We start from the raw sequence: 18450 nt of genomic DNA, 5'->3' as shown, positions 1-18450 counted from the left end.
CTGAGGAGATAACAGGAGCCTGCCATGGCTGATGCCTGGGACTGTCACTGGGGCGGGGGGGGGGGGGTGAAAGAGAAATGTGCCTTTATGAAAACGCTGTTGTTCTGACCTCTCATGGGACATCATATGGTAAGGAAAAAGAACATGCATCAGCGTTACGATTAAATGACCAGCGGACATGATTCAAAGGGTCCCACGGTATCCCAGAGCAGCCTTTGGAACGTGTAGACGGCTCTCGGCATACAGACGAGCTAATGGGCAACCTATTGGTCATGGTAGATGTAGTTTGAATCTCAATGAGGGTGTCAGTGTGCGGCTGCTCCATGACCGACAAGGTGCGGTAGTTCATGCTGGAGTTGATTTAGCCACACGGCCTGTCATGGCGTCAACATCCATCCATCCAGAGGCTAAAAGGCGTTTTTTCTTTTTCTTTTGAAGTGTCAAGAGGAAACTGCCGCCTTGACAGATGGAAAATGGAGAACGTCTGATGAAATCTTTTTTCTTTCCCTACATGACGCAGAGCCCTGATGGTAATAAGGCCGATATTTTTTGCATGACAACAGACTTAATAATGTGGTGTGTGCCAAAACCAATTTTGCAGTATGTAGCACAGAAAATGAAGTTGTTCCTCACAAAAGCCTTTCAGAGGTACACAGCAGTGCATACTGGGACACGCTTGTGCTACATGAAAGCAGTGGGCTTGAATCATACAAAGGCTAAACCCATTACAGGTCCAGAGGGGCGGGCAATGCGGTGCCTCGTCCCGCTCTTCTAAACAAGACTCTAGGTGCTGGAAGCTGGAACAAAGCCTTGTAACACATACATTAAACTTTAATTGTTTTTTTTCTCCAGCCCCTTCCTTCACATCTCTGAAGCTCCTGAAACGTTAAAAGTGTGCTGGTTTTTCACGGCTGTGCCTTTGTAGAATATGTGTGTAGCAGTGCAGGGAAAGAAGTGCACCCTCTGATGCTGGAGGTAGACAGCTGCTTTTCAAATTCCAAGTTTTGGTCCTTTATTTTATTCAGCAGTGAAATGCCATGAATACAGAAAATAATAACGTCTGTTACAATTCTCAACCATGACCTTCTAATGTCAGAGAACCTTTAACGTATGGACACAGTACACAGTAATGAAGAGTATCAAAAAAAGTAGTTGAATCTCAAAAGGAAATGAAAGAAAAACATAAAAGTTTTCACCAATTACATAAACATATGTTTGCTACAGTCCCAATTTACTGTATACATAGGGGGATCATATTCCCAATTATTAGAGAAGGATAGCAGTAGAAAGGATACATGACTCAACTGCCAGACATAATGCTTCATAAAGTATGCACAGAGGTACAAGCAATAAATACACACATTAGGTTAAGCCTTACAGCTACGCAAAGCAGATGCAGAAAAAGCAGGTTTGCTATTCTTAGCGAGCAATGAGAGAGAAACAGTAAAAATTCAGGTAAGTCAGAAAAGAAACACTGAGATTTTTTTTCCTCTTAGAAAAAAGTCTGGTAAATTTATGGGTCCACCAACATTTTTTTACATAAGTATGCACAGTTATCAAAATACAGACAAAATCAACCCAGAAAATCCAGACAATCCTAAAATCTAGTGGAGGAGCAGATCGCAGTTCTGGAGGTCTTTCTGGTATTATGTGCAAGCAACTATTTTAGACATTTTTTTTTACTTAATTTATACAAAACCCATGCAAATCTACAGGTAATATGCATTCTGTGGCTGACAGGTTGTATCCCTCCCAAAACAGTATATCTGAGGTAACGCACTCCTATGCATTGTACATTTAGGCCATCGTCCCGATGATTTTTATTATATTCTTTTTATTGGTTCTTGTTTCCAGTCCACCAAATGATTTTTAGACATGCATTTTTAAAACACAATATTCCCTTACAGGTAATCTATACATTATCATTCTACAAATGTTTGAGGACAACCTATTACAATGCAAATCTTCCATATCTTGACGCAGGGAATGTAAACGTTGGTTTGAGCCACGTCCTATGAGACAAGCAAAGTGTAACAGCTCTTGTGGCGCTCTAATAACTCGTGCAATCTGTCATAATTGTTCTGAATTTTTGTTGTGCAGAGGTAGAAGCTTTTAGAAAGCCTTTTTGGGTAAGTGGGAGAACCCTTTTTTTGTCTTTTTTTTTTTTGAAAGACGCAGCGTCCTTTTTATTTGGTGTGGAAAGATTATTAAGAACGTCGTCTTCAAGTCGTTTTGTGGTCTCCAGCTTAAGTATTGAAGGGATAAGCTTTGTTCCTGGGCCCTCTTGACGTGAAACTGGCGTGTGTGTGTGCTTTACATGCTGCGTGTTTGTACAGTACCGCACGTGTCTGCGTGTTAAGCTCTTACAGCCAATTCCTCAGCTTGGCGCAACACTTGAAAACAACATACGCACAGTGTTTCCATTTTGGTCGTTACAGCACGATGCAAAGCCCCTAGCCGGCTCTCTGACGGCGTGCATCCTCTGCAGCCGGACCGAAGCGAGGAAGGTTGGCAGACCAAAAGCTCGGGGTCTGCGTGTGTGTGTGTGTGTGTGTGTCCGCGCACATGTATGCTAGTCTCTGACAGGGTGTGTGTGTGTGTGTGTGGTTGGATTAGCATTTCTTTATCCCGTACAAGAGGAGGCAGAATTTTGTGTAACTTTGGTTTACTGAAAACAGAAATGACCTTTAAAGCAACAACACTTTTCTAGATGACCGTGAGGGATATGATGGGATGCACTATATTTCTTTAGTCTCTATAAATACCAAGTGTGTTATAAAAAGCTGGTTACCCATACAGAGTACATCAGTGCCGACACCGGGTGTATCTATATAGTTTCGAAGCTATGAACCACACGATGAGTATTGATGACGTTAAAGCAAATCCTCACCTCCGATCTCCTCTTCTGAAATGGCTATTATTATTTGCTTTCACATGGTAACCAAGCCATTTCATATCAACTTGAAATTATGACTTATTTGGCTTCACTAGATATTTTTCATGTTTGGTTAGTGATGTTTTCAGTTTTTCGACGCGGCCTCGGAAAAACCGCCACGGAAAATAAGACGTGACATTATTTTGACAGTCCCACTTAGAACATTACAAATTCACCAGGTTAGAAAAAAATCATGGAAATAAAAAAAGAGAAAAAGGTGTAATGCAAAAGAAACTTCACAACAACACAATGTTTCTGCACTTCCATTGAACACACAAATGTTTTGTTTTGGTCATGATCCACTTTTACAGTTAGCTGCTCTCTACCAGTCACCAGCACTAAATGCCTGCAACATCACATCACCTTTTTTTTATAGCTACAGTACGTCTGGCAGAAAATCTCCAAAGTGGACGCTCTATGAGTTTATCAAATTACACATCAAAATCAGCATTTATTTCCCCCTCTCTCTTTCTGTCTCGTGATCATCTTTGTATAGGGCTAAATGAAACAATCCCAGAGGTTATTCGAAGGTAGTTTGCGGAACGAAAGCTTCTCTTTGTACGAGTTTAAAGTCGCAGAAGACGGACCAAGAGGAGTTTGGCGGCTTCTGTCTATAAGCTATTGGCCATTGCTAGTGTTGGCTTTGGTTTCTAGCTGTTGCCTGTGACTGTTTGCAGGTAGACAAAGCTTTAGAACGAGGAGGTAAAGAGGACAGCAAGAGGAAAATGATGCATCTGTTTTGTAAATGGTGCTTTATACAAACTAGTATTTTTACCCCCAACTTAATTTCCAGTTTTCTTTTTACTTCTAACCACAACAGATAATCGACTGGAAGCCAACTTTGTTTTTTCTCTTTTTTTTTTTGGACAGCTGCAACAACAGTCTTGGTTCCGCAGATTTCCGGTGTGTGATTCAGGGAATGGCATTTACAGTTGGTGGTGTCAGATTTGGAAATTAACCATGGTTTAAAAAGAAAAGAAGCTAAAAATAATATACTGTTATTCATAATCGTAGCAACATACAGGCAGTGACACGGGGTTCTGAGACTACTCCTGTGCAAATGAAAACAGAGCAACAACTTGAATTGAACCAGCAATCGTCTCTAGACATGAACAACTACTGGAGGGAGGGGTTTGGATTATTCACAAACATAAAACGTCTTCCTTTTTGGCAGTATATGAGGCCGCTAGCTTCAACAGAATGTGATTTGTTTTTTTCTTCTCCCGGTATCCATGAGTCCATCGTCCTCGTACTGTACGTGGCCGTCTCTAATGAAGTTTTTCTTTTGAATCAGACATTTCATGCCTGTCGTGTTCCCAAAGGGCTGCGACAAAGAGTTCCTTTGGACCAGTCTCCATCCGGACGCATGCTCAATAAATAGTCAGAGAGACACAGAGAGAGTCAGCTGTGGGTTTGCTTGGACGGTGGAGTGGTTTCTTTAGTCTAGCAGGAGGTCTGTGAGGGAGAAACAGTGCGGCGGGGCGGAGGGATACGTCGGCCAAAAACGGTATCCTAGTCACTCCAGGTCTTCTGATAAGTTCCCTTCCTCCAGCTCCCGGTCGTCGTCCAGCTCTGGACTGTGATTGGCTGTCGTCACCAGTGACATCGGACAGTCCTCGTCGTCCATGTTGAGCGGCTCCTCCTTCACGTGAATCTGTGGCCTGCGGAAAAAGCACAATAGATGTATTTAGAATCGCACTTTTTTGATCTCACTGGTCATTTTAAAAAGCCTTTTAATCATCACAGTAAGAGGAAAAGGGTTCCTGGTAATTACTGTGGTGCTATGCTCGCAGATAAATGTTTTCCAGTGTCAAAAAAATGGCACACAGCATCCCTGACATGCATTATCTAGTGAGGGAAACAAGCATGTTGTTTGTGAGACGCTAATTCGACACGATGCCTCACGTCTACTGTAAGTAAGCGCATGAAAATTGCATGGAAAAACACGGCCCCTGTAAGGCCGATAAGCTGTGATGTTCCAGACATGTTTGGCATTTAAAAGTTTACTGATGACACCAGGTTGAAATACATGAAAAAGGAAAAAAGGGAGGAGGAGGAGGGGAGGGGGGGGGAAACAGGCCACATGATAAATAATGGAGAATTTCTCATCCCTGAGCCCCCTGGAGCAAAGGCAGAGGAGAGGCTTTTTTATCTAGTTAATAGAAAGCGCAGCCACTCGTTAATATGCAGGGACTGTGCGTGTCGCTCCTCGAGAGGAAAAACCGGCAGCTAGGTTCTGCCATTAATCAACTTCAGCCCCGGCAGTTCGCTCGGACACCATGATACATGTTTTTAACTCTAAATGGATGAATATCTTTAGCCACTGTCAATAAGCGGCGGGCAGGAAGCAGCGCTGAGCGGGACTCTGCCGTCAGAACAACAGAGGAGTGGGCGGAAGGGGAGAAAAAAAAAGTGTTGGGCGACTAAAAAGAATAATAATGCTGTCACACACAAACAAGGCAGGACATGATCCAGGGCCCGAGCCGGGGAGAGGGGCTTGTGCCACGATGATAAATCTGACAAAACCTAATTATTTCTGACACATCGGATGCATCGGAGGATCCCTGCAGACTTTGAGAGGGGGGAGTATGGGGGGGGGGGAGTTATCAAGTGGTGCTGCGTTAGGACGTAGCCTCTCCCGGGCTGCCTTCATCAGTGGAAGGGGGGGGAGAGGAAGGTGAGGGTCTTTGAATTTGAAAAGGTACAGATGAATTTAATACTCAGAGTCAAATACTGTAAATTAATGTTCTGAAGAGGAGGAGGGACGCAGGAGGGGGGAGGGCGGTTTGTGACCCTCAGATTCATGGAGAAAATATTATGTTTTTAACTTTTTTTTTTAGACTCAATGATTACACATATGAAACAATCTGAAAAATGAATGTGCGATGTGAAAAATGTTAAGACTAGCCATACATTTAATTGTCAAGCCTCAAAATTGGTAGTGTTTGGATTTCTTTCTAATAAAGTCAGTCTCTGTTGTTGTTTGTACTTACTACATAAAGCTTTTAAAGGGATTATTGATACTTTAATGATAACACCTTTAAAAAAAACAAATTGGGTGTATTAAAAGTAAAGATCTGCTGTACATTTTATTGTCAAACCTGAAAATTGTTACTGGTTTCCATTAAAAAATGCATCTATATCAATGATGAAGTCAGTCTCTGTTGTTATTTGTACTTAACTACATAAAGAGATGATATAATTGGACAGTATTTGTCAATAATTCAGCCTTTTTTTAATGTAATGTTGAATTACCCCGCCTGTATTGTCTTGAATTACCTGTTAATAAATCAGCCTCACTCATGGAGGCCCACCGGAGTGTGTTGTAAACAAACATAAACACTAACATGCTTAGGACCACATCAAAGTGTTATTTGATATTTAATTACCGCTGACCAGTTCCCTCCTCTGTGATCCTCACAGCTCGTAAAGTGTTTGTGTGCCTCTGAAGGAGAAATATGCAGAGACACATCCAGCGGCCGGAGCGTCTGACACTTTATTAAAATATGTGGATGAGCCGTTTAGCGCTTAATGGCTAGCTGCCATTACTGAGTCACTCAGGAGTAAACGCCGGACGTTGCGGCGCAATAAATACGCGTCTCTCTGTGTGTGTGTGTGAGTGTGTGTGCTCTGAGGTGCCTGCTCTCACATCTATGGCAGATTAGCACCAGCAATCATGCAGAGGTATGTCAGGGATGCAAATAAGGTCATTACTCCACGGCCTTAATGGTAGGTTGGGGGACAGGAGAGGTTGAAGGCAAGGGGGTGAGGACCGAGGGGCCAATCAAAGTCATTCATAACATCTCACTGCGATTCATTAACACAGAGAGGCGGTCGCCAAACAATTAGAGCAGACAGCTGATGAAATAAATGGATATGGAGCAGATTCCTCTTTAATCTGACCAGGAGGAAATATTCCACTCTTTAGTGTGAAGTTGCTAATTTCCTCGCCCTGATTTTACCGAGTCCTGGTGCTGCTTCTTTTTAAAGCATACCCCTGAGCAGTGTGTTGCACATACACACGCAGTATGGCCTGGGGCACTCTGGTTTTGCGGTTAAGCAGATAGCATTAACCTTCAGACGCTGAGGAGGGGGGGGAGGGTTGTCTAATTGTTGGATTGACTGGCTGGTCCTCTCCGGAGAAAGGCCTTAGAGGTGCCGTTCTATTTAGTTTAGTGCTACAAGCCCCTCCATTATTTAAGACAACATCCTGGAAAAAGCCAGTCATGAAAAACACATTTCTTCCATTTTGAGGTTGTCGTGGCTGTGTAAAGTCAGGGGGAGGGGGAGGGGGGGTGCATCTCATCCTGCACAGCCACTCATGTCAGTGTCAAGGCCAGAGAGGGAGGCAAGGAGCAGGAAAGTCAATGCTGTCCGGTTACTAAAAGTTGAATGAACCTGAGGGAGAGCTAACGCTGGGACTCGGTCTGGTGCCGGGCACATTTGCTCTACTTAACATCCCCATTTCAGAGGGGGGGTAAACACGTCCGTACAGATTAAGGTATGGACGCCTGTGAACCAACCCAAACACTCTTCAGACCTCACTTCATGGAGCCCGAGGTGCATCCTTTCTCCATTACAGGAGTGGTGAGCCTGACTCTGCAACACGAGCGCTGACGGACAGTGGGTGACAATCCCTAATGTGTAACTTCTGTTTGTCTCAAAGTGTGTGTGTGTGTGTTTTTCCCTGCATGCTGCTTTCAGCCCTGTGTGACGTCACGGGCTCAGACATGAATGTTTTAAAAACACTGTCTTTCTCTCAGCTCCATTAAAACAGAGATGGGAAGAGGAGGGATTTTTTAAAAGTAATTACACCAGCTCATTATTAAAAGGAACAGGCCTGCATAAAACATGGCAGCTAAACTCTTATAACGCACACAGTGGTGTAATTAAAGACGGGTGTGTAATAGAGTCTATTTATAGACTCAGAACTAACTGTTATCCCAGGCCCTCCTCAGGTATTAGCACGGTGCCATTGAAATTAGCACAGCAGAGACAGGAGTGTATGAGGGGGATGCACACACAGGAAACTGAACCTTGCCCCGGGGTCATGGCATACAGAGGAACACACTGGTACCGTGGGTTAACTATCAGGCAATTAAACTAACAAAGGGCACGAGGACATCGAGCGGATTCAGTGCAGGAGTGGAGGGAGGGAGGGGGGGGGGGGGAACATGTGCTTGCATTCTCAGTTTCATAAGAAATGTGACACAATTATCTTTCAGACGCCGCAGCGAGTGAGCAGGGAGGGATGCTGGGATAATGAGTTCTTATTTCCTCTTGACATTTAACCAAAAAATCTAATAATATTTTCACCAAATTCTATTTTTGTTTGAGGAATTGTAAAAAACAAACGAGCCGTGATTATGATTTAACATTTGAACTGTGTGGGGGACTCACATGTGTACTGGGGGGGAGTATCCGGGGCTGCTGTGTCCGTTGGTGTCCAGGTGGTCGAAGGCGCCGTTGAGTCCCTCGTGGGCTGACTGCAGCAGGGTAGGGGGGCTGCAACCCAGCATACCTGGGGGGCTGCCTCCCAACAGCCCGGGTGGACTCCCGCCCAAATATCCAGGCGGACTGCCGCCCGTCAGGATGGACGGGTCGCCGCCGAGGAGGCCGTGGCAGCTGCCTCCCATGGGGCCCGTGGAGCCGCTGTTCATGAGGCCGGGGGTCCCCAGCAAGGGCAGGGAGGTCTCTGCCAGGGCAGCCTGCAGGACGGGAGGGGGGGGGGAGATATTGAGGATTAAAAAGTAGGTAGGGAGCCAAGTGAATGTTGGATGAGGGATGACACGAGGGCAAGGTGGGAGGAAGAGTGTGAGAGGAAGAGTAGCAGGTGAGGAGTGAGATTTAACAGAAATTATTAAACACAGATCGTCTCAGATTGTTCCCCCTGTGACACCTTGCTGACAACTCCCCCCCCCAGCTGCCATTTATATGCCCTTGCGTGGAGTGGCTATTAAAAAAAAAAAGTCCCCCAAACTTTACCTCAAAATAATAAAAACTCCTGACACTTTCGCCTGCCGCGCATTAAAGTTATATACAGTGATTAAACTTTTAAAGTTTTCGCCATGAGCACCTCGCCGGCGTACACCGTGAAGCCAAATCATTTATGACAGCTTAGATAAATATTAATGCACATGCCCTTGCATTCGAACATGCCACTATCAATCTGGAGTGGCTGCCACAGCTGAGAGGAGGGGGGAAGAGGAGAAAGAAGGAGAGCTGCTCCCTGACTCGACCACAGGGGGGCCGAGTGAGTCTGACAGGAAGGAGAGAGGGAGGCGGGGAAGAGATTACAGAAACCTGAGTTAGGAAAAAAACTTCCTCTTATATGTGCTAATGTCTGGCCCTGTTGTTCACCGCAGCCACGCTCACTCAGTCACTCCTCAGCCGGCAGCTCTCCTGCCTGCCAGTCAGATAAACAGGCAGCCGCTGAGTCACGGGTTCATACCTGTAAACTGGCGTTTAGTGCCGATCCGTAGCCGAGACTGGAGGCAGGTTCTTCACAAGTGATGGGCTTCTGGAGAAACAAACAGGAAAGAAACGAGTACATAATCATCAAGCTGGAACTATATCAAATGTTGAAACTGATAGCAGGAAGACTGTACTGTACAGAAGACACAGACAGAGGTTTCAGAGACAGAATTGAGGCGTTTTGATTCTCCTCTTTCTGTCGTTGACCTTCAGATCTGGATCTAAGGAGACGTGACCGAAAGCGTACCCTGTGATCTTCTGCGACCTGCGTTTCTGGTACTCCATCTCATCCACCGTCCACACCGCCCCCTTCACGTTCTCCACGCGCACAAAGCACTTGTGCAGACTGAGGTTGTGGCGCACGGCGTTCTGCAGAGAGACGTGACACCGGGTCAGAGGGATGAGGTAAAACCTAATCATATGCATTCACTAACCATCAAGTAAGAAAAAAAGAAAGAAAGAAGGCTGGGAAATTGATTTTTTTTCTGGCATTTTGAAGAAATTCTTAACATTCACGCACCATTGATTTAATTAGTAAAAATTGAGTGAGAGCGAATGCTCTTACAAGTCCTGCACACAGTACATATCAATCAGAGTAAGTAGGCTAAAAGGAGGTAATCAGCATAGCGAATGGCTTATGGTGGTGACAGAAGTGGTAATGCCGGCCTTGATAATGGTGATGTCAGTAACCCTTTCGACTCCAGAAAAGCATTTCTCTTAATGGACACGTCGCTTTAAAGATGACAGTATCGCAAGAATAAAAAGACACTCATCAGGAGGCCCCAGTGTCAGGAAGTGTGTGTGCATGTACGGATGAGGAAGATTAAGGTCTCTGACATCTATATGTCCAAATATCCTCCATGTGCTGTCACGTGTGGCGTTGAATACAAGCTTACATGACACTATTATCTTTGAAATGTATTATCAAAGCTGTATTTAAATTAAAACGTGATATATCTTTTGTAATGTAGCCGGTAAGGTGTTTTCATTAGTGGCAAAATAAGAGAAAAAGCTCTATTTTATTAATTCCACCATATGACCGTAATTAAAACATGCATCAGAGTCTACAAATAATAACCTCGGGTTTAATATCCCTGCCTCTCATATTTATCATGTCCTTTCCCTCGCTGTGTACTGCTCTTTCTCCAAGAAGAAGGGCTTCAAAAAAAAAGAACGAAAAAAATCTCATAAGCAGATCTCGCATCTGACCTGAAAATCCCAGGATTTGATTGATCTTAATGCCCATGGCTCTGAATATGATAATTTTAATATTAATGAGCAAATGAGCAGTTTTATTATGCATGCTATATAGTTAGAACTAATAAGCTTCTGGGTGAGGGAGAAAGAGAGAGGGGAAAGTGGGATTGGGGGGGTTAGATCCTTCTTTTGAGCTGATGAGAAGACGCTGAGATATTAAACTACCTTTCATTTCTTTCTTTTCTCTATAAAAAAACAAATTCTCTCCGTTAATCAAAGCCCAGCGCTGATCATCCCACTAATGCTTACAGGGGGGGTGGTGGAGGTAAATACATCACATTGGTTATTATGTGTGGCCGGGACACCGTTTAAATGTCATTGTGATATCATTGCTATTAAATCACGGGAAATACATTTACAAACATGTTGTTTTTCAGCCGCCAGAGAACACATCCTGTCACAACATTATCACACAGCAAAACATCACTGCACCTAACAAACTGGAAAAGGGCAACGATCTTTTTGGCGTGCCCTCCTGAATTGGTGATCACACGCCCATGTGCTCATTTGCATCCCAAATCCAAATTAATTCACTTTGCTAAATCTAGTGGCGCGCCATGTCTTGCATGCTGATGAGCGGCTGGTCCAGGCTTTCCTTCAGTGCCGCCACAAAGGCTAAAGGCGGCTAACGAACGAGGCGCGGGGGCCACGGGATAAAAACACTGGCGCTCAGCGGGGCCTTTCTTTATCAGCGGGCAGACACACTTCTGGTTCAAACGAAGTGTGCTGCGGGGAAGACATTTTTCACCATCTTTGTGCAGGCAGACAGGACAATAAAGTTGCACGGACAGATATACAAATGGGCCCCTTTGTGTGGGTAAATAAAGAGCGCTCCCTCCATGACAGGCCAATTCTCACTTCCCCCACCCCTGCTTTAGTTCCACACCCTTAACCCCTCTTTGAGACACAGTTTATGTGTACATGAGGCCTTCCCCCCCCGCGCCACTGAGAGCTGGTTAACAGCCATCTTTCTTCCTAATTAACCAATGATATGCGAGAGAAGGTGGTTTCAGGAGTAGGAGGTGGGGTGTCTGTTTTAACAAAAGGTGCTGATGATGGAGTGGCTGCTGTATAATTAGTGGCTCACAGCCCTCTCCTCTCCTCGCCAAGCCTTCGCTATTAATTGCGGCAAATTAGAAAAACGATATCGGAGACGGCGTCATTTTTTTCCTTTCAAATGGAAAAGGCGGAAAAAATAAGTACGAGGATGAAAGGGGAGAGGAGTGCTAATCTTTGTGTAAATATGAGCTTTCTTCGGGTTTTTTGACTCCGGCGAGGTGAAGGTGCGGGGTTACGTAGAAGGGGGTGGGGGGGGTTCATCAAGGTTACCTTCCAAGTCGCAGCGTTGCGTCTGAAGTAGGCGAACGTGCGTGTGAACCAGCTGTAGATTTCATTAAGCGTTAACTGCATGTCGGCAGAGTCCATGATAGCCTGAAATGAGATGACATCAAATAATGGTTTACTAACGAGACTAACTGACACACACACAGACACACACACACACACACACACACAGCAACGGATTGAGAGAGCTGCCGTGATTCATGCAGCAATTAATTTTAATCTAATCAGGCAAAGTTAATTTATTTCCCACTCACCTGTCTTATGAGGGTTGCATAAGTAAATGGCGGTCTGACATCTGCGTTTTTATAAAACTCGTAGTTTGGGGCGATCTCTGGAAAAATAAATACTGTGTCACCACCTGAAATAATTGGGTAAATTTGATTCCTTTAGGTATTGCATTGGTTTCAAGGTTTCATCAAATTACAAGGGGGTGGTGGGAAAGAGAGGGAAAAGGGGGGAGAAAGAGAGGGTGGGGGGTTAGGGGTTACAGGGAGCACATCAAATCAGCATTTTCTATGTCTAACAAAATGCATTTTTAATTAATCTCTCTCGCGAGGGATCTTAAACACTAATACATCCATAAAATGAGATCCGTGTAGTTAGTTAGGGTGGAGTTGAATAATTGATGTGCTCGCGCTAAACACAGAGTAAATACAAACATCAAAGACGGACCGTTTAAAATGCAAAGCTTAATACATGGGATGTCTTAATGTAATAAATATTGTAGTTTTGTTCACCATTATTTGAACTTAATTAACATTCATGTAATATTTATGCACAGAAGAAGTTCTTGTCTATTTACATATAGAGTGATTAAACACAGGCTTTGCTTTTTACAAACCGCAGCAGACGGCTCACATTGTCTAAGACCAACAAGCCTCTGTGGGTGTGTGCGTTTGTGTCAGTGTGTGTTCACGTGTGTGTCTGTGTGTGTTCTGAAAGAGGACTACAATACCATCATGGGTTGAGTGCGTTTAATAGTGCAGAGTTTAAATTTGGTGGAAAAAATCAGATTTAAATCCAAGTCATGTTGTGTCAGATTGTGAGCATCTATAATACAGATGTTTTCATTGATCAGTGTGTGTGTGTGTGTGTGTGTGTGTGAACAGATTATCTTGAGACTGAATTGCACTGACGTAGCAGTTTGTTGTGTGTGTGTGTGTGTGTGTGTGTGTGTGTGTGTGTGTGTGTGTGTGTGTGTGTGTGTGTGTGTGTGTGTGTGTGTGTATGTGTGTGTGTGTGTGAGAGTGTGTGTGTGTGTGAGTGTGTCATGCACAGCGCTGAGTAGTTGGTCCTACCTGACGACAGAGGCATGGAGTATTTGTCCGAGTGGCGTCTGCGCATGGCTCCCATGCTGGGGACGTTGGCTCCTCCCAGTACTGACGGCACCTGGGGCATGGCCGTCATGGGCGTGATGGGAGCTGTGGGCGTGGTGGGCGTCTGAGGTAAGTTGGGGGGCGATGCCGAGGGCAGGTTCTTGGACATGGTGACGCTGGACACCAAGTTGAGCTGTGGGCGGAGAGATGAGGAAAGAGAGGAAGGCGTTACTTTCTCTGACGGAGTGTGTGCTCGCCTCCTCTCTCACACAGCTGTGTTTCCATCCACTAACAAGGAGAGGAGCCAGCCCATCTCCACTAATTACAACCACCAAATTGTATCATAAGAATTCTAATTAGAGCACGCTGCTTGAGATTATCCAACGATCAGCCTCCGTGTTATCCCGGCCCCATCTCTCTTTATCTCTCTATTTATCACTCCCTCCCTCCTCCTCCATCTCCCCTACTGCAACCACCCATAACCCTTTCACACTGACGCAGAGAGCAGATCAAATCCGGAATAAAAGTTCCTTCTTTCATAGAGGTTGGCAGGAACTCTAGGCGGCCAAAAACCCTGCTATCATAACAAATCACAGCTAGATAGTATTAGAGTAATAGCTGATTAATCTGAGGATGATTAACAAGTCGTAGAATTTCATATTCTCTATTTGATACAACAAACTTGTGTGGACAGTTATGAGGACTGCTGTCCTTGTCTCCTTCAACATCAGGGACCGGAGAGTCACCTCTGGCTCGAATGCCAACCGCGCTCGCTAATCGTCCGGCCTTTTTTCCACCACTTTCGCCTCCCAAATCTCATGTGAGAGGCTCTAACCGAGTGGAAAATTCCTGACTGACCTTTTAGTCTCCGCGCTAATTTAGCCCGAATGGTAATGACATCGTTACATATTCAAACCAAATTGCCTTAATTGTGAGTCTACAAGTGGAAATGCCTTGGACGCCGGAGTTTGAATTAAAAGCGACTTGAAAGAAGGAAGGGAACTGTGGGGTTGGAGGTGGCGGGGGGAGCCTGAAGGCGCTGAGAGACGGAGCGGTGGGGCTGAGGGGAAGGTATCAGCGGTCATTTGAGGCATGTGTTGATAAATAGGATGAAATGTCAAGTTTGAGAGAGCCCAGTGGATGCAGGGGGATTCAGAGGATAATTATGCCCACTTAGCTGTAATGAGCTGCTGCAGTGACGGGACGAGGGCTGGCTGCACATACAGGCCAGAATGAGGACGATAGTTGAGGCGGGGGTATATACTGTATAAAGCCAAATGTCTGATTGATTATTAAAAGTGGTTCTTCAAAGTATTGTCTTACAAATGATAGAAAAACACGTACTGGTCGTTATTCCCAGTATGTTTTTTGTTCTATTTGACCCTATTTTAATTCCATGGACGGGTGTTTCATTCATAGCGGTTGAGTTCATGACATGAGTGGTATTCCCTGAAGCCTGCTAGACATTTAACAGCAACAGAACAGAAAAAACCTTGAAGTATGCAAACTGAATTCACAATACATGCCTTAATGTATGGGCGTGTATATTTATAACACTAAAACGTATTTTTTCGCCGCCCTCTTCACCTACGAGGCACGGCAACAAGCGTGACATGTTTGCAAAAGTACAATCCCATTTTATTTATGTTGCAAAATGGAATTGATTCACGTCAAATGGAGGGAGGAGCGGGCACTTTGTCACCTCTCCGCTCATCTGAATACACACTCAAGGTTAAGAGAGTTACAGATATGTTATTATTCAGAATTTGGAGCCTTGCTAACTTTGATTTGTGTCCGTTCGAGACCAAAAGGTTGCATTTAATGAATAGGGGTCATATTGGAGACAGTTCATCGAGTGTCTACTGTTTCTTTTTCTCCACCTGGGATTCTACATCCACCAATCATATCTCTTTGTTTTGTCACTTTTAAATCGATGTTGTTCCCCACACCAAATCCTTATCCTAAAACACGGGGAAGCCTTAAAACTGAAGACTTAACTGTTCGTTTAAGAATTCTGTCTGAGTTGCCCCCACCATCAAATGCAATTAGCTGCTCTTTCATGTGTGCTTTATGTAATGCAATACTTCATTAGCATCATTCATTCATATTCAGCCGTGGATTATAGGCTGCAAAATGCCTTATTGGACGAGATGGAACCAAGCTGCTGGGAGTTTTGAAGATTAAAAAAAATCTACAGAGAGAGTGAGAGATTGAATAATAAAAAAGGGAGTTTGATTCCTGATGGAATTATGGGATAATTATGCTATCTTGTGATTATCTACATTCCATGATGAGGAGAAATGTAAGCAGCACTTACTAGGCAGCAGAAACAATGTTTTGCTCTCAAATATTTCAGAAATCTTAAACACTGGGTGGGAGAAATGCATTTGTAATCATCCCATCAAAAAGTAAAAGGCAATAGAAAGAGAAATACATGCCGAATGACATCGTTTTCCTTCAATGACCCCTTTCACAGTTTTTTTTCTCTTTCTAGAACCAATTTCAGTAGTGGCGGGTATTTATGTCAACATCGCACCGTCTTCTCCACTCGGCTGTAATTTTCAGGTGTTTGTTGTTAAAATGACATGTCTTCTCCTCTCTCATTCCATGTTCAAGTGCTCCCGAGCCAAACAGTCATCAGCAGCCAACAGGTTGTTTTGGTCTATTATATCCATCACGAAGAAATGACCCTGCATTTTAGCCAAGGACTCCACCGCTCTGCCATCTAATACACTCCCAAACTCCTTTGTCCTCTCACGGCGCACAACACCTGATAAGAAGCAGATATCACTCGGTATTACAAATCCCATTCCCCCCCACCCCCCGCTGCTCGCCTTTCATCTACTGTCACTCAGCCTCACAACTGCTGGGTGCTTAAACTGTTCATTTTCTGTGTGTGGGCGGCGGTGTGTTTACGGTGGCCAGAGCAATATGCACTCACTGGTTTGGGAGATGACTTGGGTTCCGAGGGCCGCATGTGCAAGTGGGCCATCATCGCCTGAAGACGCTCACGTTCTTTAGAAAGCTGTTAGGAGAGAAGAAGAAGAAGAAGAAGAAGAAGAGAGTGGATTAGAGGAGGGCTGAGGTAAAAGAGAATATGAGACATGAGGAAGGGAGACAGGTCTGCTGGTGATGGAAGACAGGCTGCAGGGAGGAGAGGTCAGGCTAAACAAATAGCATTTCATCTTTTTGTCAATAGCTGAATTTAGGTCAGCGGGACTCTGACAGTAACAAGCTAGTTGGGTCATAAATTAGGTGGTGCTGAGTGTCTGCTCAAAGTCCCGTGGACACTGTTAGGGGGATGGAGCGCAGCCAGCAGCTGCTGAGAGGTGAAAGGGTCTTGCAAACAGGGGGCCAGGGTGCCCCGCCTCCACGGTCCAGTTAGTGGCCACAGCCATCGCCTATCATCAATCTAATTCACAGGGAGTGACAGGGACTGGACCATGTGAGGAGCTCAACCCCCCGATATACACACACACACACAAGAAGCAAACACACAGAGAAACAGACAAGCAAGTAGGCGTTCACACACACAGAGGTGCACGCACACACAGAGCCGGGGCCTCATTACTAGTGACGGCTCTCGTGGAAAAAGAAAAAGGAGGAAGCGAGGGATGGTGGGAGTGAGGAATGAAAGAGAAAGGGAGAAACGAGAAGAGACTGGACAGCAAACACAAGTGCACCACTGTAATTGGTCACACTGTAAAGCACAGGCTTCAATGGCTTTGTGTTTCAATGAAAAACAAAACAGAAGATAAAATAAATAACATAGATCCCTTTCTACATGGCAACAGAATGTATTTACTTTAAAAACAAATGCCTAACAATTAAATACAAACTGTTTATCGGACCGAAAATGTGTGGGAGGAAGTGTTGGCCTCTGGTGGAGAGCAAGGGAGGGAAGTTGGGTCGCATTGATCCCGTTTTTATATATCATAATAACTTTATATCTAAACTTTGCTCGGTTAGAACAGAGAAACTCCAGCTGGCACTTTGTGTGAGTCGTTTTAAAACACACTTTTCTATTTGTTTCTAAAGACGGAGCGAGCGGTTGTCGTCGGTGCTGAGTAATAACGTCGCTCAATCAGAGCTCTCATTATCTAGCCAGCGTGACTTCTTAATAAGGTCACGCTCCACCTACTGAAAATAGTTCCCTCCTTTTGAGCTTTCTTCAGGTGCAAAGTGCAGTTAATTAACACAGCAGACCGGGAGAGATGCGCTCGCTATTAATTGGAAAGAAAAAGGAAGACAAAAAAAGAAAGCAGAGAAAATAAAGCACACGCTTAATTCAATTAAAACTGCCATAATGGCTTTCGTTGTAAGGCCTGAGGATTCCTTTGTTTAGTGGCTTTGTTGAATTCAGTATGTCCTGCTTGTCGGGAAATAGACCACAGTTTGGCCTTTCTCTCACTCACGTAACTTTTTATTGTTTTGACTGGATGATAAATGACTTAAATGAGTTTGCTAAATGTGACAATGGTAAGAAAGAGACAATGCTTTGCTGGGGTTTTGAAGGACAGACACTTACTTGTATTTCCAGCTGCTGTACGACTTGCATCTGGACTCTACACTGGGCCGTGCTCCGGTCATCCAGGGCGTGTTCACTGTTTAGGTGCCTGCAAGTAGAAGGAGAGACAAGAAAATGTTACAGAAGTACTCAAAGTATGACTAAGCTAGCAGACGACAGCTCCTATTCATTTGATTCGAGCTGTGGAGGATGATAATGACAGTATCAACTTCTCCACTGTTTTGTTTTAATGATAATATTTCTATACCGGGACAATCATCTATAGGATAGTGTTAGGAGGCATTGTTTCACTGTGAAATGAGGTAATTAGAAGTAACATGACGGTGTGTGGTGCCGTGTTTAACATGACAATAGGCCTGTGCCGGTTTAGATGGCGAACTTCAGCACCCGCCCTGAGCGCTGCTTTCTGCTGAGAATAAAAGATGCTAGCCCAGCAGAACGGCTTTGTCTTCTTCGTTTACCGAAAACAATACGCACAATTTAACACCAGCAACATTTGACACACAAAAGCGTCTCTTCAACGGAAGGTGCATTATCCGCCAGGCAGACATATTAAATGTATCTGCTTGTGTTCGCCTCATTAGAAGAAAAAGGCA

General features: G+C 44.4%; 1 protein-coding gene across 1 annotated transcript in view; it reads right to left on the bottom strand.

The window, feature by feature from the left end:
• Nucleotides 1-2648: 2648 nt before the first annotated feature.
• Nucleotides 2649-18450, bottom strand: part of foxp2 (forkhead box P2) — a 90482-nt gene continuing 74680 nt past the window's right edge. The window contains 10 exon segments of the mRNA XM_063905891.1: nucleotides 2649-4596; nucleotides 8336-8643; nucleotides 9387-9427; nucleotides 9430-9455; nucleotides 9657-9778; nucleotides 11996-12097; nucleotides 12265-12341; nucleotides 13309-13519; nucleotides 16268-16351; nucleotides 17855-17942. Coding sequence (XP_063761961.1) covers nucleotides 4452-4596; nucleotides 8336-8643; nucleotides 9387-9427; nucleotides 9430-9455; nucleotides 9657-9778; nucleotides 11996-12097; nucleotides 12265-12341; nucleotides 13309-13519; nucleotides 16268-16351; nucleotides 17855-17942 — 1204 coding nt within the window. The 3' untranslated portion in view covers nucleotides 2649-4451.

This window comes from Eleginops maclovinus, chromosome 17 (assembly GCF_036324505.1).
Source record: "Eleginops maclovinus isolate JMC-PN-2008 ecotype Puerto Natales chromosome 17, JC_Emac_rtc_rv5, whole genome shotgun sequence".
Taxonomy (NCBI): Eukaryota; Metazoa; Chordata; class Actinopteri; order Perciformes; family Eleginopidae; genus Eleginops; species Eleginops maclovinus.
The sequence above is the reverse complement of the archived record's forward strand: the minus strand, read 5'-3'. Positions and strand labels throughout refer to the sequence as shown.